Raw genomic sequence first — 24,120 nt, 5'->3', positions numbered from 1 at the left:
CCAGTTCCTCCTGAAACAAAGCCCTGATTTTCTTATTATTTTTAGATTTAGAAGAAAGACACTGTTTACCTTCAAATGTTTCACAAAGATCCACTGAGTGAGAAGAGAGAGACATAGACAACCCTTTGAAAAGCATAAGTACTCCTTGTGGTATTGCATCCGCCACAATGGCAAATTCTTTTGGAGTAATAGGAATTCATTCAACGTACAGATTCATTCAATTTTGATTGAAAAGTTGAAATACAAAAATTATAAAATTTTTAAACCAACTGTCAAAGAAAAAAGATTTGTGTTTATACAATAGGTCCTTATTATTCCAAATGGGATAAGAATGAGGTATAAAAGTATGTTTAAAAATGAGGGACCAGGCTAATAACATTTGGAAAAGGGACAATTTGATTGGAATTTTCATTATGTTATAATTGCATATTAATAAGAATCTCAAACCACATAGTTTGGACAAAATAATATTAGGGATCAGATTCAAAATACAGGAGGGATTATTAATAGAGTTCTTTATCCAGTTTACTTAGAAGGTGTTGTTTAAAGTCAAAAGTAACAGTCAGTATCTGGTGTGGCCACCAGGTGCATTAAGTACTGCAGTGCATCTCCTCCTCGTGGACTGTTCTTGCTGTGAGATGTTACCCCACTCTTCCACCAAGGCACTTGCAAGTTCCTGGACATTTCTGGGAGGAATGGCATTGTCATGCTGGAGGGCCATTTCAGGATGAGCCTGCAGGAAGGGTACCACATGAGGGAGGAGGATGTCTTCCCTGTAACGCACAGCATTGAGATTGCCTGCAATGACAACAAGCTCAGTCCGATGATGCTGTGAAACACCGCCCCGGACCATGACGGACCCTCCTCCTCCAAATCGATCCCGCTCCAGAGTACAGGCCTTGGTGTAACGCTCATTCCTTTGACAATAAATGCGAGTCCGACCATCACCCCTGGTGACTCAAAACCGCAACTCGTCAGTGAAGAGCACTTTTTGCCAGTCCTGTCTGGTCCAGCGAAGGTGGGTTTGTACCCATAGGCGACGTTGTTGCCGGTGATGTCTGGTAAGGACCTGCCTTTCAACAGGTCTACAAGCCCTCAGTCCAGCCTCTCTCAGCCAATTGCGGACAGTCTGAGCACTGATGGAGGGATTGTGCGTTCCTGCTGTAACTCAGGCAGTTGTTGTTGCCATCGTGTACCTGTCCCGCAGGTGTGATATTTGGATGTACCGATCCTGTCCAGGTGTTGTTACTCATGGTCTGTTACTGCGAGGATGATCAGCTGTCCTTCCTGTCTCCCTGTAGCGATGTCTTAGGCATCACACAGTACGGACATTGCAATTTATTGCCCTGGCCACATCTGCAGTCCTCATGCCTCCATGCAGCATGCCAAAGGCACGTTCACGCAGATGAGCAGGGACCCTTGGCATCTTTCTTTTGGTGTTTTTCATAGTCAGTAGAAAGGTCTCTTTAGTGTCCTAAGTTTTTATAAATGTGACCATAATTGTCTGTCTGTAAGCTTTCAGTGTCTTAACGACCGTTCCACAGGTGCATTTTCATTAATTGTTTATGGTTCACTGAACAAGCATGGAAAACATTGTTTAAACTCTTTACAATAAAGATCTGTAAAGTTATTTGGATTTTTACAAAATTATCTTGAAAATACAGTGTCCTGAAAAAGGGACGTTTATGATGCAAATATCTGAGACACAAGTAAAAACAAATAAGGGGATACTGGACAACCTTGTCTTATTCCACGTGACAAGTAAAATCTAGGAGAAGTGCAATATTATATTTTAATTTAATTGAGCTACTACAGTTGTAATAAAGAGTTTTAACCACTTTACAAAATATTCACCAAACCAAATTTTTGAACTGACTTAAAAATGAAATTGTTTTCACCGAATCAAAGGCTTTATAAAATCCAGGAAAATAATAAAACTATTATGTTCAACCAGATCACTGTAATCAAGTAAATCTAGATCTAATCTGATGTTATTTGTTATGTGTCGATTCCTCATAAATCCATATTGAGTCTCATCTATAAGGCTTTCCAAACATACTTTAAGTATGTTTACTTAATATATGTTTACATACTTTTCGCAAATACTAGGGCAAAGATTTATAATCGTTATTAAGGAGTGTGATTGGTTGCCGGTTGTCCAAATTGGTGAGATCTTTCTTCGAATTTGGAATTAACGTGATGACATCCTGTATCAACGTAGGAGGCAGCGCTTCTTTATCAATACTCTCTTTAAAAACATAAGTCAAAAATGGAGTAAGTTCATCAACAAATAATTTGTACAGCTCAGCTGTAAGCCCATCACATCCCGGAGATTTATTGTTTTTCAAGCTCTTAATTGCACTTCGTACTTGTAAAATCTCCATCACAAAAATTCCTATCACTTTCAGAAATCACTTTAACGTAATTAACTAAATTGAGAAATGAGGTTGTCATCTGCTCTGAACATTTGGAACTATAAAGATTTTTATAAAACCTGGCACTGAAATTTGCTATTTCCTTTGGATCTTTAGCAATTTTTCCATCAGCACATAGTTGCTCAATTGTTGAGAGAGCAAAATTCCGCTTTTCAAGATTAAAGAAATATGCAGAATGAAGCTCTTCTTCTTCAAGCCATTTTTTTCTGGATCTTATATAAGCACCCCTAGCCTTCATCAAATACATTTCATCCAATTTAGTCTGCAAAGCTGCAACTTCAGATTTTTCCTCGAAAGACAGGCAATCAAAATTGTGGGCTTGAGATAATTTCACAATCAGGCTATCTTCCAAGGCTCTTCTTTTTTTGGCTAAATTTGCTCCAACACTTCTCAAATAAACTCCAATCTCAAATTTAAGTAACTCCCAATTAGTGCAAAAGGAATTTTGAATTGTGGCTAATTCCCAATAATTAGCAATTAACTATCAAATTTTCCCCTAACTTCTGATAATTCTAAGAGTGAACTGTTAAGTTTCAACAAAGAAGCTTTGCTATGGCCTGGTGCATAATCTGCCATTAAAGGGGTATTAATCTATATAGTTTTATGATCTGTCAAAGGAGTACATTGGATGCCAACAGATAGGTTATAACTGGACATACATTTTTATATGAGCCAATAATCAATACATGATTGCCTTGATCCACTCTTGTTGGCCCAGGTAAACTCCAAATTGTTAGGGAATCTTTCTCTCCAAATGTCCACCAAATCAAATTTCTCTATTAATCCTAATAGTGCTTGACTAGAACAAGCTGTCCTCTTGGGTGGATATCTGTCCAAAGAATTGTTAATAGATACATTAAAATCTCCTCCTATACAATAAAAAGTGCATTAAGGAATTTATTCGAGCAATATGTGAGTTTCTCATCTAATCTGTCAAAAAAAAAAAAAAAAAAAAAATCCCGAGAAATATTGTATCCATATATGTTGCTCAGAATTACTGTTTGTTGACTCACTAACAAATGAAAGTGACCCAGACTATCGAAATCTGACACTAATATGTCCCCTCCAAATTTGTTTCTCAAAATCCTTACTCCAGCCGAGTGTTCAGTGAACTCCAAATGTCATTTCCCCACTGAGATTTCCACCATTTGTAGTCATCTTTAGTAGAATGACATTCCTGAAGGAAACAAAAATCTGACTTGTGTTTTTTGACAAACAAAAAAAAAGCTTTCCGTTTGACACTATCCCTGAGTCCCCTGGGGGTATTCTATATTGTGTGTATTGTATACAGTACATTGTATGTTATTATTTGTATATTGTTGTGTGCAATTATGTGTATATTAGACATGTAAATTGTGTTGTGTTAATCTGATGTTGATTGTAAACTGGTATATGTCTCATCACTGTCATGACTACTATGTTGCTCGGAACTGCACCCAAGAATTTCACCCACTATTGCACTTGTGTATATGGCTGTGTGACAATAAAAGTGATTTGAATTGATTTGATTTGATTTGATGGTGCTCCGATTTGAGTTCAGAGAAAAAAAAAAACAAATACCAAACTTAATTATTTGCTTATTGATTGAGATTGAACATTGTTTGAGTTCTAAGTGTTGATTACATCTTTAGTGGTCAACGGCCCCTAACCACATCCTCCAGTTTTAGCAATAAATGCCTTGAGTTAATATGCGTTATTAATAAAAATTGTAAATCCTTTCTTATATGCTAAAATGAGAACTTTCCTGACCCATGACTTATAAAAAAAAATTCAGTTATATTTAAAAATATATGTATTTTAATTTTTTCAATTATTTGTCTACTTTATCTTATGTATACAGATTGGATGGTTTATACATATTTTTTAATATTTTTTATTTATTTTATTTGTTTATTTTTTTCCTTCACCTGTACTTGTCTTTATGATTGTATTCATACATTGTTTGATCTCATCGAACATTTCTATATAAAAAACAACACACCCTCCACAGTATTAGCACGTTTTAGTACAATGTGTGGATTTTTGAAATGGTCCCTTATCCACCGTAAGCAAATTTTCCAACTTATATCAATGTTAAATTGGCAATCTGGAATGATTTCACTGTGACGCCATCTGACCAGCTTAAATACGGGACAAATCGCGTCCCCTATTGATTCAATATGGGACGCATATTTTTACAGGATGGCTGGCAACCCTACCACAGGACTGTTGGTACTCGGTTTGCTCTTTTTGGCTGGTTTAGGTTCAGGAGTACTGGGTAAAGGCACCAGTCCAGGCTGCCAAGCAACAGCATCCAATTTAGCATTTAGTGTTCTCCTTGCATAGCTATGGATAGCAAGATGTGTTTCTTCTTTTTCTTCTGTGCTCACAAGTCAGCAGTATGTAGCATAAACATGTGCGTGGTTTATAATTAGCAACTAGATCACAAAAATCAGTTGCGTCTGTCGAACTCCCCCCCCCCCCAAAAAAAAGAAAAAAGAAAAGAAAAGAAAAACAAGGCAGATAAAAAGAGGCTTCACTTAAAGTGTTAACAGCACATTCTAGTTTGTTCTGAACATAAAGTGTTTCTTAAAAAAGCCAGGATTTGAGCAAAGTTTTAAGAGCTACCACAAGACTGTCTTCCTACGACGCCATCTTGGCCAAATTTGTATCCCTTCCCTTGCAAACTTAACTCTGTCTCATGGACTCAGATGTACGTTCTGCTTAAACTGTGCGTGTTCACTACTGCCAAAGACATGTAAGACGTGGTTTAAATGGTTTATCCCCTTCCCTTGCAAACTTAACTCCATCTCATGGACTCTGATGTACGTCAATGCTTACGTTCCACTACTGGTGGAAGACGTGCAAGACGTGGTTAAACTGGAACACCCTAAACCCTTGATCACTTGGAGCATGTTGAAGGCTGATGTCAATTTGTGGAATTATTTAGTGATTTGTGCACCTGAGAAAACAATGTTTTCGGAGATTGCTTTCTGAGGCTTATGTATAAATCTCGTATGTTTTTTAAAAATGTAAATGTAATTAGAATGAATTGTAGAAAGGATTAATCAAGATTTACCCAAACGAAAATGTTAACATAACAATGAACACATAGGCTTTAACTGTGTGACAAACAGTTTAAGGTAGCTACAAGTATTATGCTGTTAAATCTCAATATAAATTTTCGTAAACTGCTTAATTGACCTAACTTCATTTTCATTATTAGAGTTGTGTGGGGGTGGGGTTGATGGAGTGCGATCTGCTGTCACGTCACATTGTGGTATATGGAGCTGCCTGAAGCGTACATCAGAGCAGGCTCGCTCCATAGGTCAAAATCGAGGGGTTGAGGATCTGTCAACAGAAACTCACCTGGCTCACTTAAACGAAGTGGAACGGATTTCCAAAATGGCAGCGGGGATTCCCCTGAGGGGAAGTGCTTAGGGGAGTTCCCAGCTAACAAAAAAAGCTCCTAAGAACGTCCCCTAAATAGCCTCTACGAACGTCCATGTGTAGGGTCCTCTTGCCGTCCTCCGGACATTCAAGGGGACATTCACAGGACGTCCATTCAGGACGTTTAGGGGACATTCACAGAGGCCATTAGGGGACGTTCTGAGGACCTTTTTTGTTAGCTGGGACTTTCACTTAAAGTCCTTTGAACGTCATTTTATTTTACTTCTCGACTAACCAAAGAAAAAAGACACGTGAGAAATTGTAAGGAACAAAGTACATTTATTTTATTTTGAACAATTGTAAAGGTGCTGTGCTCTTTCTGTGTGTGTGTGTGTGTGTGTGTGTGTGTCAGGCAAACACGCTTATAGCAATTGTGTGTGTGTGTCTCTGGTTGTCAGCTGTGAGGTTATTCCGATGGCAATTCTGCCCATTGGCTTCTAATCTAAAACAACGAAATGAACACATTCAGTAGTGTTATGATTTGATATGTCTAAAATGTTGTCTTGCAATAAAAGCCCTAACAATCTTTTTAAAAGTGAGGGAGACAAAATTCTGCGTTAAAACTGAAAGCATGCCCTCAAGTCTTTTTTAACCTAATCTTTTAATTTGTACTTGTTTATGTCATCATAATTGGTGTGAACAGTTCGCTTAAATGTTAAAGTGGGTATATTTGGACAGTTGTTACCCATTGTGTATATGTGTAAATGCAAACATCATAATGTAACTCTATAAAGTAGCTTCGTTTCCATGGTGAGTTTGTCACACCCATCTCAGATACAGCTATAGAGATCATGTACTCAGCGTACGAAAAATACTCTCTATGTTTTACTGTGACATCAAGTAAGTTGTCTTATGACATATATTGATTGTTTTTATTATGATCTGTGATATCATTGTGATATTATTGTCTGCAGTGCAAAGCGAAATAAACTTTGTTAATTAAGCGCGACTTTTCTGATCAAACTGGTTAAACTTGTCCCCCGCCAATCAATTTTATAGCTTATATTATATGTAAAGTGTTCTGCAGCTACTTGTTTAAGGTTGAAACAATTGTGTCACCGGCTTATGCAGTGTGTGTATAGTGTAAAAGCAAATGCTAAAATATACTGCTCGATCTCTTTAGAGACGAAGCTCAGCCATGTAGGCTTACAAATAAAAATAGCTCAAGTAATTGAACTAAAAATCTAGTGTTGTTTCCAGGGCGACCTTGTCACAGGGGCATCTCAGTCACAGATCAGAGATCATAAGCTCAGCGTGTGAAAATGGCCTCTATTCATGTTTTACTGTGACATCAAGTAATATAACTTGACATATGTTGATCTGTTTATGATCTTTGATATTGTTGTGATATTATTGCCCACAGCGTTAAGCGAAAGAAAAGTTTTGTTAATTACACGCTACATTTGGAACTCCATTACGTGTTTGATCATCCGGATCAAAGTGGATACGTTTGCGATGCACGGCCCAAAGCTATAATAATGACAAACAGATACAAATTATAATATATTGTGTTAAAAGTAGATCTCTTAGTGCAGTCTCCACTAAATGTTCACTGATATAAAATGTTGTTTGTGCCGGCTGCCTTTGAATGCAAGTACTTTTGTTTGATTAGTATTCCATATTAACCATTTTATAGACTATCATATATGTACAGTGTTTTGCCATCCATCCATCCATAATGCACTCACCTGATTAGCTGTTTTTGCACGATCTGGGGCATGTTTTAGGGTCACAGCAATCATTTCCTCCACACTCTGGGATTTTTGGTGTGGGTTTGCCTTACTGCAGGTACCTTGATTCAATACAGAGATCAAAGTTATTAAAACTAGAACTCAGATGTAGAAAGTTCTATTCCAAAAGCATCAAACATTAATCTTGTCAAAATAGACCATTAACTGCTATGAATATTTATGTAATGAGAACTAACAACTTCTACATTTACAATGTACATTCTTATTTACAACCTATTCACATTTCACATCATTTTTGAGATCTTGGGGATTGACACAGACACATTATTAGTCATTAGTGGCAAGTTTTTAAATTTACTGAAATTTAAGTTTTCCGTTTCTCCCTTTGTAACTGTACCGTCCCCATAAGGAGTTATCTCCAATTTTTTTCAGCATCCTCCTAATTCCACCTCCCAAGCTGCCTCCACTCTGAAGACACAGATAACGAATCTACAAACAAAAACAATCAGTAATTAAACACAAGAGTAAATGGTTTTTAAATTATTACAGGTTAACAATGACTAGTAATGTTGCTTGTGTTATGGCACATACCATCTTCTTTCAAAAGTCAGGATCTTTCAGCTTATTACACAGCTCTTCTAATTCCTCCACAGTCTTACAAGGCTCCTCTAGCAGCTCTGTAAGATCAGAGACAGAGGTGCTTGGCTGGCTCATTGACTGCTGCATTGTTCCGACCGCTGCTGTGATGTTGTCCTGGATTTGGTCTCGTTTCAGCATTATTCTCCTCTCCAAACTCTCAAAAACTTGAATATTTCTGTCCAGAATTTGTTTTGAAACATCAATGACATTACTAACTGTATATGGACTTTGAAAGTTTTTTGACATTTCTAAATGTATAGGCCTTCCTAAATTAGGTCATTTTTGCACAACATAGAAAGGGGCTTCTCTGTATTCTTTAGATTATCATCTCACATTTTGTTATAATCAAATATTCAACAGTTGAATAGTTTTTAACTTTCTACTTACACTCAGGTGCAATTGCTGTTGATCTAGACCGTTTATTTTCTTCGCTCTCAAACTGGAAGTCTCATCTTCAGGGCCAAAAGTAATAGGGCAAGAAATAAGTATTTGATATCAATTAGAAACAGATGCAAAATGGTCCTGTTCTGAATCATTTATACCCACTGTTTAACCTCATATTTAACAATGAATGCAATGGCAGTGACATAATAATGATTTCACCTTGAGATCATTCACTGTCCTCTTGAACTGTAAAACAAAATGAGCATTTAAAGAAAATATGTATAGACAACATGCATTTTGGCTTTCCTTGATTATTCTAACTTCAATTGTTTTATATGTATGCTTACAATGTTGTGTCTGTTCTGCCCTTCTGGGCTTGCTGGGCTGGAATTCTTCTTCTGCAAGAAACAAAAGTTAAAACTGCAATTATCTTTCAATGTGAAGAAACTTACCTTATTTACAGTGTCAGCACAGATCTGATACCTCTAAATCGTCTTGGTGGGATGATCTTTCGTACACTATTTCCATCAGAGTCCTCAACCTGAGAGGTTTCCAGTGCTGTTTGGGCCCGATGTCTTGCCATGTTGTAATTGTCTGTTCTCAAAATAGCACAACTTTTGCTTAATATACATTATATAAACAATTTATATTTTAGGAATGGTTGCCGGTATTTGTTGAGATTAAAAAGAACCTTGGTATTATTTTGCGTACTTTACCTGTGTCAGAAAATACTCTGACTGCATATTTTGCCCATAGCTGTTTGAATGGTATGGCACATTTTTTGACCATGGTCCCAGCATTTGAATTAGGCCAATAACAAAACAATATCTTTCATTCATATATGTGTGTAGTTGACCTTGTTTAATGTTTATCATTTATGTTTTATAAAAAAACATATGGACTAAATCCTACCCCATCATTCCACTCTAACCACAAGGATGGTGCCACCTCAACCTCATTTTGCTCAATGAAATGGAGCACAACATAGTGCAGATTAACCTGTAAGTAAAGTTCAGATAAATCTGTAAGTTCAGCTTGCAGTACACACATGAATTGTACAAAATGACCTATTAATAGACAACCATTGGCTACTTTCTCTAACCTCATGCTTAAACTGTGTTTTCCGATTAAAAAAAAATTTAAAAAAATAAAAAAATGTTGTACTGGAAACATCTAGGTTGTTTTTGGCCTTGTTTTCTACATGCATGGTCCAGTTTTCAAAAGGGCATATGGCACTGGAGAGCAAGTCACTAGAAGAAGGGAGGAAGCTGTAGGAGGCAGAGAGTCATGGGGTAAAGCTTCAGGAGGCAGAGACTCGGGGGTGAAGCCGAAGGAGGTAGAGACTCAGGGAGCGAAAGGAATACTTCAAGGAATAGTTCAAGGTGAACTACTCCATTTAAGTACATTTTGTCACATCCTAGAAAGTATAAAGTATGGACATCACAATTCTGATCCCATGGTTTTCCTCCACGATGAATGCCCTCCTCTGAAGTGACTTTCTGTCTAGACAAAGCATTTGAGAATGCCTAATGTTAGTCATGTATGTTCCATACAGACAGGAATCACATGGTGTCATCAGATATGGCTGTAAATTTGTGTACACCCTGCATAACACTGTGCTGTCCACTTCTTCTGACACCACCTCGCAACATTGTTCAGGGCTTAACACAAACATATTGTTTGGGCACTTGAATGACATCAACTTTTCCTTGTTTTCTATCTTCGACTTTGATGTTTCCTCCAGACAATTTGCAACTTGTGCTAAAACATTTTTCCCAGAGCGGACCAGTTTCTTCATCTGATGAAGATAGCTCTCAAACTTGAATGCACTGCAGTTGTCAAGGCTGCCAAAGTTTTGGGCATCTTCTGCAAGGTGCAGCAAGGAATGGACATTGTAAACTAAAAATGTCTCCCCATATAGCTCCCGTCCTCTCTCCACAAAATATTTCAGCAGCTGGTTTGCATAAGGCCCTTGTGCCTTTGTAAGATCTGGGCTTACTAAAATACAAAGAGCCATGCTGAAACACAAAAAGTGTTCGTACAGCTGATCTTGTAGGACTCCCTTCAGAACGATCTTCTCTGTGTACAGAGCAAACTGTCTGAACTCTGTTGCTTTCCAACGTTCAATTTCCTGCAAGCCCCTTGGCTTCCTGGCAAAGCAGTCAGGAATAGATTTCTTTAGTGTCACCAGCCTCTCGCTTACACGGGTCACATCTCCTGATGGAAACCTCTTCTACCTCTTGTCCACAACAGCAGCAACTTTTTCATTACCCCAAGACAGCTCTGGTGCATATAATCTATGGGGAATTATTTGATCATGTCAATTGGGAGGACAGAGAAGGGTGAGATCTGCTCTTCTTGATGGTGTTCAGGTTGCCAGCACTCCCTGAATGATTCATCTGTCCTCATGGTCAGGTTATTTGTTTCAGGATATATCATCCGACCATCCCAGGATCCCCTCTGTTTGCATCTATCGCACCCATAGTATCCAGAAAACTGCTTTACACATTTGACCATAGTTTTTGCTGGAGCATCACAGGTAACACATCTTAGTTGGATGTTTAAGCGTTTGCCTCCCCAGGTCAGACCATCCTGGATTAGTTCTGCCAATTCCTGAACAGTGTCATTGACAAAGTTTACACTCTAAAAAATGCTGGGTTATTTTTTCTACCCATTCGCTGGGTTAAATATTTTAACCTATTTTGCTGGGTTATATTCTCGGTAATGGCTCATATTGACCCAGCGTTTGGGTTCCTTGGTTGCCACAAAGTGCACTTGGAATATTTGACCCAGTGCTTGGGTTATCTCCTCATCTCCTCGCGCTGTTCAAAGCCAAAACGTAACGGTCGAGAGGAGGACGACGTTGGACAGTATATGAGTAAAGGTGAGTGATGATATTTGTTTTGCTATAAATCTATAAAACTAGCTTTATTTCAACTAGTGAGCAGTATGATATTTTTGGGATTTACAAAATTAAGGAAAAAGTGACCATTCAAAAATTATGAACACTCTGAGGTTGTAATCGCGTCGTGGCCGTTACTCTTCGGGTGCCCGTTAATGACAATAATTCAATAGGCCAGCATCAATTATTCAGTTTAATTCATGGTTACTGCATTTCAAGATGTAGTTTTTTATTTATTTATTTTTTTAATATTTATTTAGACATATTCATTTTTTCGTCTTAAATGCTCTAGTGGTTGTATAAAACAGGTTATTTCCATACTGCGTTTTTCAGCCTTATCAAACGATGAAGTTATATGATGATAAGATGAAAAAATATCAGGCCACAATGAAACCGTTAAGTAAACCAAGGAAAGAGGATTCAGAAAAGTAAGGTTTAGGCAGACGACTCACTACAACCAAAGTGCAGTACCCGCCCCCATAACCTAGCAACCCCGGCACCTGCTGTGTAACAACCAATGACCAGCATACACGTCATATCATCATCATCACAAAAGGGGTGCAATATGTTTTATTAAACACGAAATAGTACACTTAAAAACCCTGACAATGTTGAATTGTTAGGCATATTACATATCTTTGAGAATAGCTGAAATAGACAAAAAAAAACAAAAAAAAAAAAAAACAACAACAACTAGCTAGCAAGACACACAACAGTGCCAGCTAGGTTTGGTTAGCAGTAGCTAGCTAACCTAGTCAAGATATTGCTAATCAAATGTTTCCATGTGTTTTTGTACAGCAATGGACATTTTTGTGGAACAAAAACTCACCAACTGGAATCTTGAGTGCCTCGTTGAAAAATTTGCAGGTAACCATTCACAAACATCTTTTTCAGTTTCAATAGAATGTATATAATGTAATCCATGCCTGCTTTTACTGTTTGTTATCTTCCAGATGAGCAGATATATGATGACAGTTTCTTGTTATTGGATGAGAACACAATTGCAGCACTCATCCCAAAAATTGGCCTCCGACTAAAATTTTTAAAACATTTCCAAGAACTAAAATTAGTAAGTTAGACATGCAATATATCTGTTTTCGTTGCCAAGCCAGAATAGCTGACTTGAAACAATTTTTTACACACTTAGGGGCAGTCCACAGCATTAACAGTGCTTCTACACATTTTGAATGCAATCTGAATGGTTGTCAAAGGACTTTTTATTATATGAGATCATACAGAAGGCACCTAGTTCAACACAATAATGACCATGACACCAGCAGCTCAGCTAGGTGTGATTCTGACCAGGCTCCCAGTTTGATATTTGAGGCACTTGATGCTCAAGAACATTCTTGTAAGGAAGTGTCTGACTTTAGTGGGGTTTGTGATTTGGATGATTTGGAAGAAGAGGATATGACAGATCGGGTAGCTCTTTTCCTGGCTAAACTGAAATCAAAGTCTTCACAGACTTTCACTGCTGTTAATTTTACAGTGCAGGAAACATCAAGTCTGTTGTCTGATATTGTCTCCAAGCTTCAGGAAAGAACAATGTCTTTGCTTAAAGATCTTGGACAAGACAAAAGCATAGAAGCACAAGAACTGAACAGTCAATTCGAGGTAGCTTCTGAGCCTTTCAAAGGCCTAGAAACTGAATATAGGCAAATTAAGTATTTTATGCAGTCTGGCAACTTCATTCAGCCAGTTGAGGAGGCTTTCCCTGGCATTTCCTTTGTTCAGCACACAGATTCCAACAGTGGTACAGTTAAGCATATTTCAGTGCGTGACACATTTCAGCGCATTCCACTTAGACCTCTCCTAAAAAAGATACTTGAACTGCCAGGCATCATGTCTAAGGTTGTTGCATGGCAGAAGCAAGACAGTGGTGCTCTGCAAGACTTTTGTGATGTGAGCTCTGCAAAAACCATGCCCTGTTCTCCCATGAAGTCTCTATTCCTCTTCTTCTTTACATTGATGATGTAGAGACTGTGAATCCCCTTGGCTCAAAGACATCTTACCACAAATTAGGATTTATGTATTTTGCTATCATATGTTTACCGAAAGAGCTGCTTTCCAGCCTTACCTCCCTATTTTTGCTGGCAGTCGACAAAACTGATGACGCCAAAACCTATGGCACTGATGCCGTTTTAAAGCCCATAGTGGAGGACATGAAATCATTAGAGATTGAGGGTGTTGATATCAAAACATCATCCTTTGAGGGAACAGTAAAAGTCAGCATCTGCCAGGTTGTTGGTGATAATGTGGGGCTGAATGCAGTTCTTGGATTTACTGAAAGCTTTGCAAGCAATTATGCTTGCCGGTGGTGCCGTGTTCCAAAAGAAGTTCTTAGGGTACAGGTAAAAGAAGACCATGGCATTCTCCGAACTGCTGAGTCCAATGAGAGAGACATTGGTCTTGATAGTGTCTCAGACACTGGCCTAAAATGTGCAAGTGCCCTCAGTGATCTCCACTTTTTTGATGTCAGCAAAAACATGGCACCAGACATTATGCATGACATCTTAGAAGGTGTAGGGAGTTATGAGATGAAGCTGATCATAAACTCACTGATTGAGGAAGGACACTTCTCTATAGACACACTAAATTACAGGATAACAAGCTTTGACTATGGCTTTAGTGATGTCCACAACAAGCCCACTTTGATTACAAAGCATTACCTGCGTAACAAAGATGGGGTCATGAAGCAGACAGCAGCACAGATGTGGTGCCTTTTGAGACTGCTTCCTCTAATGGTTGGAGATCTAGTCCCAGAGTCAAATAGGTTCTGGGAGCTACTGCTTCTCCTTCTTTCCTGCATGGAATAGATTTTTTCTCCATCTCTCACTGTCGAGAGCACAATCTACTTGAAGTGGCTAATAGAGGAACACCATACTCTCTTTCTTGAGTTGTACCCACATCAACATCTGAAACCTAAACACCACTTCATGTTGCATTATCCAAGAGCCATAAGACAGCTTGGGCCATTGGTGCAGTTTTGGACTATGCGATTTGAAGCGAAGCATGGCTTCTTTAAACGCATAAGCCATATCACGTGCAACTTCAGGAATATCTGTAAGACGATGGCCATTAGATATCAAGTAATGTTGTGTTACAATTTCTTTTCTGGAGGTGTCTTTGATCACAATGTTGAAGTGGGCCAAGGTCACAGCACTATTCTCGCTGATCTTGAGAGATGTGATGAAATCCAAGGAGGCTTGGAAAATATTCCATTCTACACATAGGTGTATGTGCCAGCCTGGGTAAACCTTAAGGGAACAACATATAGGCCAGGTATGACAGTGTTTGTGTCTTACTGTTCAAGTGGTGACCCACAATTTGGATGTATAAGACACTGCTTGGCTTTTAACTCCAAATTCATATCAGTGATTGAGAAGTTAGTCACTGTTGTATTTGAAAGGCATTTATTTGCCTTTGCTGTGCAACACACTCGTGCCATCACATGTATTGATGTCACTGATCTGACTGATCATCATCCTGTTCATACAGTTCAGTCATTCAGAAAGAATGATGACTGTTTTTATGTGTCTCTCCGATACAGGGTGTTGTAATGGTCTGAAAAAAATTGAAATCAGTTATTGTTTAAAATGGTCAAATATAATGTCATTTAATTCCATGTAATCTAACCATATCTGGTTTAATCCAAATAAAGTTTTCTTAGTGTTTAGTGTTATTGAAGGCTTTTCAAAAATGATTTAGAAAATCAGTTTACATTTTGTCAAACAAATACAGTCTAGGTAGGGGAAGATATTTTTTTGTTGGAGGCAAGCTTCATCATTATCTAGCTCCAAGCATGCATAGAGTTCTGTGAAACCAGAGGCACCTATGTCCACAAGCCAGCTATGGAGACGGGTCAGGACCAGTAGACCTTTGACATAGAATTTGTGCACATTTCAGGCTTGGCAGTTGTGTGTGTCAAAAAGTGCAATATGAAATATGATTTGTATTTCCAAGTATTCCTTATCAATTTCTCAGTTCATTTTAAATGCATTAAGTTAACTTATATTTTTATATAGAATACTGTATAATGTATTTGCCTAAACATTGTTTTTATTTTTTATTTATTTCTGTAGAACAGTATCCCACCACAGCACAGCACTGCATATGAAAATGCGCAGGCCACCATTGCATCTGAAATTGCACAGCCCAACACTGCATCGGAAAATACACAGCCAACATTTGTCCTTAATCTTTTTCAAGATGACATGTTTGTATGTTTCCTGACAACTAGGAAAAGCATGACTACTGACAACTATTTTTAATTTGTTGTCAGTACCTTTTTGTAAAGTAACATTTCCTATTTGCATTCAGTAAGATACTGTAGTTTACTGACAACTCTGCTAAGTACCAGGATATCCGTGCAATACTGATGAAAGCACCACATGGACCCTCCATTGTGGAGAGTCTAGAGAGTAATAAAATTACCACCAAGCAAAGGCGTGCAATGGTGCGAATTACTGTTTCTTATCTTATTGAGAAATATGGCGAAACGTGAGTATAAATAAGTTGTATTTGCATGTATTTTCACCCAAATCAAGACAGAATGAGACTATTTTGAAACAATGTTTTTCTTTCTTATTTGGCAATCATAATACAGACCATCAACAGAGACCAAAAAGGCAATGGCCATGTCTCTAGTAGAGACATTTCCCTGTCTCCGTGACCCTGAAGGAAATGGCTTTGTGAGTATATTCATCTTATTTTATTCTGCTGACTGACATTATCTATCTCAGCTGTCATTTAACTTTTCTGTTATATTAAGTTATACTGGTCAACTTTTCGTTCCCTTTTATGATTTTTTATTTTTATGTGAGTCCACCATTACTGGTGTTTTTTGCACATTGGTGATTTAAGGTTGCAAATGATACTGTGTAGATTTTGAAACATTATATAACAACAACAACAAACATTATCTTTCAGGAGGCCTGGTTCAGCCAGGGGCGAAAACACAGGCCTTCCACAGGATTTCTTGAGGAGCGGCTTCGCAACATAAGAAAGAGGATGCGGAGATTAAGAACACAGCCCTCCGTAGTGCCTGTCTGTGAGGAGAGGTTGACTTTCATTCCTAGTAAGACTTCTGCTTATAAACAACTACAGCACCCTTGGTAAATATAAGGAAATCAAGCTGTGGAAACATGTCTTTCCTGTCTATATTCTTTGTCTTTCATTAAAATATTTAAAATATAACCTTTTTTTTTATTTTATTTTTTTTTTATTAGATACTTAATTTTTTTTTTTTTCAAGTAAAAGTTCCTAAACATTCTTATAACAACATAAATTTACTTGACAAGAAAAATGCCATAAGATCTTATGTCTTGTTATGAGAGAAAATCTAAATTTTAGTAAGATTTGTTTAAAACAATGAAAAACTATTTGCTAATGGGGTAAGAAAAATCAACTTAAATTCACTGGGAAAACAAGTTTATTTTTCTTAACCCCATGGGCAGATTATTTTTCTTGTTGTAAGAATAAAGTCAGATTTCTCTGAAAACAAGACTTAATATCTTATGCCATTTTGCTTGAAAAGAAAATTTGTTTTAAGAATGTTTAGATATTATTACAGTAAAACAGGACAAAAATACTGGGTATAAAACATTTTTTTTAATTTATTTATTTATTTATTTTTTTTGCTGTTGATAGTTGATAGTGTCACTTTAGAAATAATAATGGTGCTTTTAATCAGTTATTGGGGTAACAAGGGTGCGTGTGTGTGAGAGATCGAGAGAGCGAGCGAATGAACGGGCTTGTGTGATTACCTGCTTCTGCCATGACTCTCGTCTTGGAGATTATTTAGCCACTCAAACTATTCTTCTCACTATGTATGGGGTCAACACTGACACATGTCCTTTTCCATTCTCATTATTAACATTACCAGTAGATATAAACTTCTTACTTATTCTTACTTAGAGATGTCCTGATTTGTGCAGCTCAGCAACCTTTTTTTGCACATCAATACTGTATTCCATGACTGTAGAAATTTGGCCTGTGTGTCTCCTCATATTTATACTCCAGTACAATTATATTGTGGATTTTCCCCCCACATTTATTTACTTTGATTTTTCAATCATTTTACTTGACTTAAAGGTTAGATTTTTGTGAGTATTTGAATGAAAGAGCAAGAGGATAAACAGCCTGTTTTGCTCATATTTACCAAGGGTGGCAATATTTGTGGAGGGCACTGTACATATACAGCTGATATAAATTAACCAGTATGACTTTTCACATTGCCAATTTACCTCTCAACAGCATCAGCTTTGTCTACTGAGAGAGCAATTCAGTTAAAAGAATGGCTAAAAAACAATACCAGACCACAGGACCAGGTTGAGCAGTATATGAAAGCAACTGCTCTTTTTAGGGCTCACTGGATTCGCCAGAACAGCTCCAAACCAATATCTGAGATTTTATCAGAGTTCCCTCGTCTAATGGATACCCCAGGCATGGTAAATGCAATATAACCTCAGTGTCTTTTTCGCTCTGTTGCCCAGTAGATTGAAGCAGATGAATTTTAATTTTGATTTAATAATAACTGTAATAACATTAATCATGTGATAAAGTGCCAGCCTCACTTTCATCACTTTAAAAAAACTGAGTAAAATAAAAATACAATAAAGAATAAATTGAATTTATCACTAAAATTCTATGACGTTATAATCATAATTGTCATAATCATAATTTCCAACTACAGATATCTCAAGACTTCAGAGTACTTCACCCTGATGCTGCTGACAAATTGTGCTCATCCTGGTTGCCTGACTTTGCTGACAAGATCCTGGCCTTTGCTAAAAGAGATGGACGACAAATGGATTTACTGAATTTAGACAACATATCTGCAGGTTAGTAATTATGTCAAATCAAATGCAGAAGAAACAGTTGCATTAAAAGTACTTGCCCCTTCTTGATCTTCTCTTTTCTCACTTTTTAAAAACACTAAAATGCTGTTTAGCTCAAACTCAAATAACTTTCATTCCTCTGCAAAACACAAATTATTGTTGATGTGTGAGAACTATAACAAAATTGTCAGACCAGTTGAAAAATGTTGTTGCAATCTGGAGCCCTGGAAAAAAGAAGTTACATTTTGGTCTGTCTCTTACACAAAGCTATTGAATCAGAAGACAAGGATTAAACCACTGGGCTCTGGAAGGTATGGATTACCTTCATGTTGCCTTTAGGTCAATTTTGGAACTTGAATGTTTCGGACCCCATTGACTTGTATTAAAAGGACAAACAGACATCTCCTTCAAAATATCTTTGTTTGTGTTCTGCAGAAGTAAGAAAGTCATATGAGTTTGAGATGGCATGAGGATGAGAAAACTGTGAAAGAAGTAAATCTTTTTGGTGAACTATTCCTTTAAAGCCACACAAAACCAGCAACATTTAAAGTTCTTATTAGTGCAGGAGTTGTTTAGGAGCTGAGAGGTGTATTTTAGCTACTGTCCAGGACGCATTGAGGATGGACTAGTGTTTACACCTAAAATGTGATGTGGTCACTTGTGTTTTGATGACCTCCATATAGTATATGCTTTTTGTGATCCAGTTACAAACCATTTTGGGCCCCATTTACACCTGTATTTAGTGCTGATCGCTTGTGATCGGATCACTGCAATTAACTTTTATCTCCTTTTAGATATCAAAGGCACCATGGCACTGAAAATTTTACCTCAGATCATTCCACCATCAGTGTACAAGACTGGCAACAAAACCTTCCGGCCAACTATTGAGGAAGCCAGAACCTCTTTCATTGATGTACAACCAGTAAGTAGAACATGTGAAAACAACACCAAAGCAGGCTCACTTATTTATTTTAAATTACAGCTGTTCATCAAGTGCACTAAAACTGTAACAATGTTTTGGTAAGGAGTACATACACTTTAATGTTTGATGTTATTTTCTTATTTAGTCTGGAACCAACATGGTGCAGTACCTACAAAAACAGAGGGAGGAGAAGACCTTCCCATTTGTCTTAGAACTTGGAGTTGGTGGACAGTTTTTTGTGGTGGTGAATGGGGAAGCCCTAGAAGAGCAGACTCTCCTCAAGGCAGTAGATGTTTGTTTTAAGTCCTTTTTTTGCTTTGACACCCACTTTCCAAAACAGTGTGCCCTTGCCTGGGAGTTTTTGCAGCAGGTAGTTTATGAGATGCCTGGTTCTGAAAATTCAACAATTCGCTTTTTGCGTGCCTCCATTTATGCTGCTGAGGACTAAATTCTTTATTAAACTAACTAATGCAGGTATTTTGTATCCATGTATGTATATATTTGTATTTATTTATTTATTTGGTGTATTGTGAATTGATTTGCTACAGTTTAGTAATTAATGTACATTCTTAATAATTAAAGCACTGCCTTGTTCTGAAAATTTAATTAAACACTGTTTGAATTATTTGATGCTGGACTAAATAAATTAAATGTTAAATAAAAATATTGATAGTATTTATTTAATTTGATATTCTGTAAAATAACTATTTGCTATTATTTTGTCATCCAAAAGTTTTTTAATAGTTTTTTAATTTTCTGCCTGGTTCAGAATAAAATGATCATTTTTGCTGGCCATTTACTAATTAAATAAAATACTTACATGTTGTACATGTATACTGTTGTTTATCTGAATTTTTGTGAAACATGTTTTTTTTAAACATGTTTTTAAATAAGCATAACATGCTTATTACTATTTTTAGTAGTAGATTATCTAAAATAAAGAACCTTTAAAAAGTAGTCGCTTTAACCCAGCATCGTGTCAAGAAACAACCCAGCACACTGGTTAAAATAAATAACCCAGCAAGCTGAGTCAAAAATAACCCAACATGTGTTCTGTCCAATATTTACCCAGCACTGGGTTACCAAATAACCCAGCAATGGTTATTTTTAACCCAGCATTTTTTAGAGTGTAGAGTTTTGGGTTTGGATGCAGCAGTGGATATGCACAGGGGGAAAATGGAACAGAGAACTGGCCAGAGGGATAGGTTTGAGCTTTTGAATAATGCCAGCCCATCAACGTTTATGGAGAGGTCAAGTGACTGCAGATGGTCTGTCACAGCTGCAGGATATTTGCATAGATGTTTTGAGAGCTGATCTGCCACATTAAACTGTACACTCTCAACAGCATCTTTGGTAGTAAGTTCATAATGGTTCTCATTTCCAAAGAGTGTCCTTGCAGTATGGGGGAGTTCTGCATGCCCATATCTTTTAAGGATGATTAAGAGAGCATCCAAAGCATTATGTTTAACTTGAAACATACATGCCCATTCTGAAAGTTCTTTCCTGAGCGTGGGTGTCATATCTTGTTCGCTCTCAGAACTTGACAAGGCTGGATCTGAAAACATGTTAAGATTATCCACCTCAAAATGCTGGTTGTGACTAAGGCTGTCACTTTCAGCAATGCTGGCCATCTCAACTGAACTGATCATTTCTTTGTTGGCTGCCTTCTTTTGTGCCCTTGACACTCTAGCCCAGATTTTGTTGCACTGCCTCTTATGCTCTTTGGATGTCATCAAGCTACTGTACTGGTGTCTCTGCCAATAATTCAATAAATTATGTTTTTCAATACATTTCCAGATTTAATCTGTTTTTCTCAAACTACCAGTATCAACCATATAACATAATTTGATTTGGTACTGAACTTACCTTTTTGGAGGACATATTTGCCAGCAGTATAAACGCTGAGAAAACAGAAATAAATTAAGAAAGTTAATATATATACATCAAACTATTTAAAACAGCATAAAATTAAGAAGCTGCTTAAATGTTGTTACTCAGATGTACCCCCCCAACCCCCCACCATACTGTTACAAGTGCTTTTGCTTTTATTAAAGATTAAGTTGGATGTTTACTTGAATATCGTGTTTATATTAAATGTAATACATGACATTTTTTGTGACATAAAGCTTATAAAACTAAACTTGTAACACATGTTTTTGTTTTTAAGTAAACAATTTGTAAAATGTTCCTAGTTAGAATTTTTCATTTAAATATACATTTTAATTTGATTAATTTAAATTTGAATGTAGTAATGTATAAAGGTTTAAAGATAATTCCAAAAAGAAATGTATTTATACATAAATTCAGGCTGAATCAATGGGCTGCACAGGCAACACCCAACTGTGTCCTTAAGAATAAGTTAATGAACCACATATTTCTACAAACACAGGAGGTGAATTATTATTGTGATTTGGCCCAAAAGTTACTTGCATTTACGATATATATCACCATATCCGCCTATAATATGCACACAGCACGGCTGGCAGACTACGGGGACAGAAAACCCTTTGAAAAGTAAGATTTTTCGTTAAAATGTGTTTAATTATCACGACAGTAAATGTTTGCTTTTCTATTCATTAAGAATCAATTCTTTCGACAGATTGTGCGTCACGAGCTAGAAATATAACTTATCTCGCACACTTCAGCCGCACTCACCACAAATGTAACTGTATGTGCTCAGTTGTCGCGGAGACAGTAATGGACCTGCGACGTACTAAAAACTAAAAATCACTAAAGTACGAGAACTACAAACCTTAACCTACCACACCTAATGAACTACACTACGCAAACACTTAAACAATCAAATATAGCAAGTAAATATAGCTACAAACCTTGTATAAACTAACTAATCTTATAAACAAACACTTAAGAATAGCTTATATATACACACACAATCTAACTGTACACTGAATAAACTACAAACCTTAACCTATAGTAAATATAACTTATCAAACTACACTATAACTAATATAAATACTATATATGGTAACTATAACTTAACCTATAAAGATAACTTAACGAAATAACTAACTTATCTAATAATTAACTACAAAATACACACAATTTATATGAAAAAAGACGAAATCAATAGGAGCTTGTTTTCAACCAACAGACGTTAAGGCCGTTGTGTCAGTTGAAGTATCAAGCGCGAGACGTCATTGCGTTCAAATGTGTTTTATTCCCGCTCTCAGTCAGGACCTATAATGATAATATAATACACATGATAACAACGAGATATGCTTTCATCTTTCCTGTTACAACACAACTTGTTTCCTTTCTACATACTAGACAGACAGAATTTGATAACATGGGTACGTAACCATGAAATGTCATAATTGAAATCAGCATATTGCTTTTAGTTTTGCTGAATTTTAATAATGTGTGGTATTTTGGTGCAATTGCAATTGCAATTCAAATGTGGAAATGATGGTAGAAGGTACACTCATGGCATCTAATATTTTATTTTATTCACTGAACATTCAAAAGAATGTAGGAGAAAATGTAACATGTGGGAATAGTGGAACCAATTGTATTAATATATATATTTATGTGATGCTGATAGTGTGTCTTTTTCACTGTATTAAAGTTTGCATTCATAGTAACACTGTTTTGAATGCTACGGACTACAGGACTGTGTTTGTGCTGCTCAAGATTTTGAGTTTATTGATACTTCTCTAGCAAAGTGCAGATTTACTGCATCACTACTACGACCAGCGATCGCCATCTTCATTGTTTGTATTCACCGCTCTGTGGAAGAATGCTTATGTGCGCAGGCGCGTAGTGTTTCTTTACAAAGTGACATCGGCAACTGGCCTGTCATGCATAATATAGCGTTTTTAGTCGTATTCGCGGATCCGTGTGAACGGGAATCGTTTTGACAACGTTGTCATCTGTACGCGAAACTTTTCAAAAACGCAAAGGAAAAACTTTCCCGTTTTTAGTACATCGTTGTCGTGTAAACATACCCCTAGTCTTAACACATAGGAACCTTTATGAATCACACTTATTCTTAAGTCTAGGAATAAGAGTAAAATTATGTCATTCTTAGAATTTTGACACACTTTATACATTTGGCCCCTGTTCTTTAAGGGTGCTTTCACACCAGTATTTTTGGTGTGTAACCGGGTCATAAACATTTCAACCCTTTTCTGTGAAGTATGCCAAACAATTTGTGTCTGTAGTGACAAAATTTGGTTACATGTTTGTAGTTTGTCCATATCTATAGTCTCATTTGTATACATTTTGTCAAGCTTGTATCCTTTTACAGGTGAGAATCCTATTTGAGAAAATAAGAAATATTTGGGTTTACAGATAATTCTGAAAATATTTTCAGGGGAAAATTACATTTCCACCCAATATTCTGCATGAAACTGTTATTCTTTATTATTATTATTATTTAGAAAAAAAAAGAAATCACCTTATGTTGCAGCCTGACCAACAGTTTGCCAGTTTAAATGATGGGTGTAGAATGTGATACAGTCCAAGTTTACATGAGGATGTATGTCTTACCTGTACCTTTTTCATTTTTATTTTCCAGCAGTTTCAGCATTGGACTCGTTTCCATCCTGTTTGGCCTCTCCTGCATTTGCTGTCATTGCTTGCATCTGATTCAGCAGCTGTCATTCTGCATTTCTGTTTACTTGCATTTTGAACCCTTGGCAATAATAAAAGTCTTAGGAGTTTTCCATTTGGGCTGTAGTCGTACATTGAAGTTTGTTTTTCCTTGATTTAATGTGCTTGTGTGGATATTTGCTATGACGACAATTATTTATTTCACAGTACTTCATATATGGGAGCATGCAAAGACTCCACATGAAAAAGAACCACTTATACACACTGTGTCATATTAATCAAAATAAATGTATCAGTATTGGCACTT

At 36.8% G+C, this 24,120-nt stretch overlaps 2 protein-coding genes and 1 long non-coding RNA gene across 3 annotated transcripts in view; 1 reads left to right on the top strand and 2 right to left on the bottom strand.

Moving 5' to 3' along the window:
- LOC127450354 (gastrula zinc finger protein XlCGF26.1-like) overlaps positions 1-24,120 on the bottom strand; it is a 175,374-nt gene that overhangs the window by 74,154 nt on the left and 77,100 nt on the right. The window lies entirely within an intron of this gene.
- Positions 6,165-23,777, bottom strand: LOC127450438 (uncharacterized). The gene is made up of 9 exons (XR_007898989.1): positions 23,751-23,777; positions 21,108-21,142; positions 9,062-9,577; positions 8,926-8,976; positions 8,798-8,824; positions 8,582-8,646; positions 8,147-8,369; positions 7,553-8,044; positions 6,165-6,306 (listed from the first exon to the last, which is right to left on the bottom strand). It is a non-coding gene; the product is annotated as an uncharacterized LOC127450438 (long non-coding RNA).
- On the top strand, positions 10,310-19,899 carry LOC127450381 (uncharacterized). Its single transcript, XM_051714467.1, has 8 exons — positions 10,310-12,347; positions 15,563-15,980; positions 16,087-16,171; positions 16,410-16,557; positions 17,736-17,929; positions 18,175-18,322; positions 19,114-19,241; positions 19,387-19,899. Exons 2-8 carry the CDS (start codon positions 15,859-15,861, stop codon positions 19,687-19,689), a joined length of 1,128 nt encoding a protein of 375 aa, XP_051570427.1. The 5' UTR covers positions 10,310-12,347; positions 15,563-15,858; the 3' UTR covers positions 19,690-19,899.

Source organism: Myxocyprinus asiaticus, chromosome 13 (genome assembly GCF_019703515.2).
Source record: "Myxocyprinus asiaticus isolate MX2 ecotype Aquarium Trade chromosome 13, UBuf_Myxa_2, whole genome shotgun sequence".
Taxonomy (NCBI): Eukaryota; Metazoa; Chordata; class Actinopteri; order Cypriniformes; family Catostomidae; genus Myxocyprinus; species Myxocyprinus asiaticus.
This window is presented reverse-complemented; position numbering and strand designations above follow the sequence as displayed.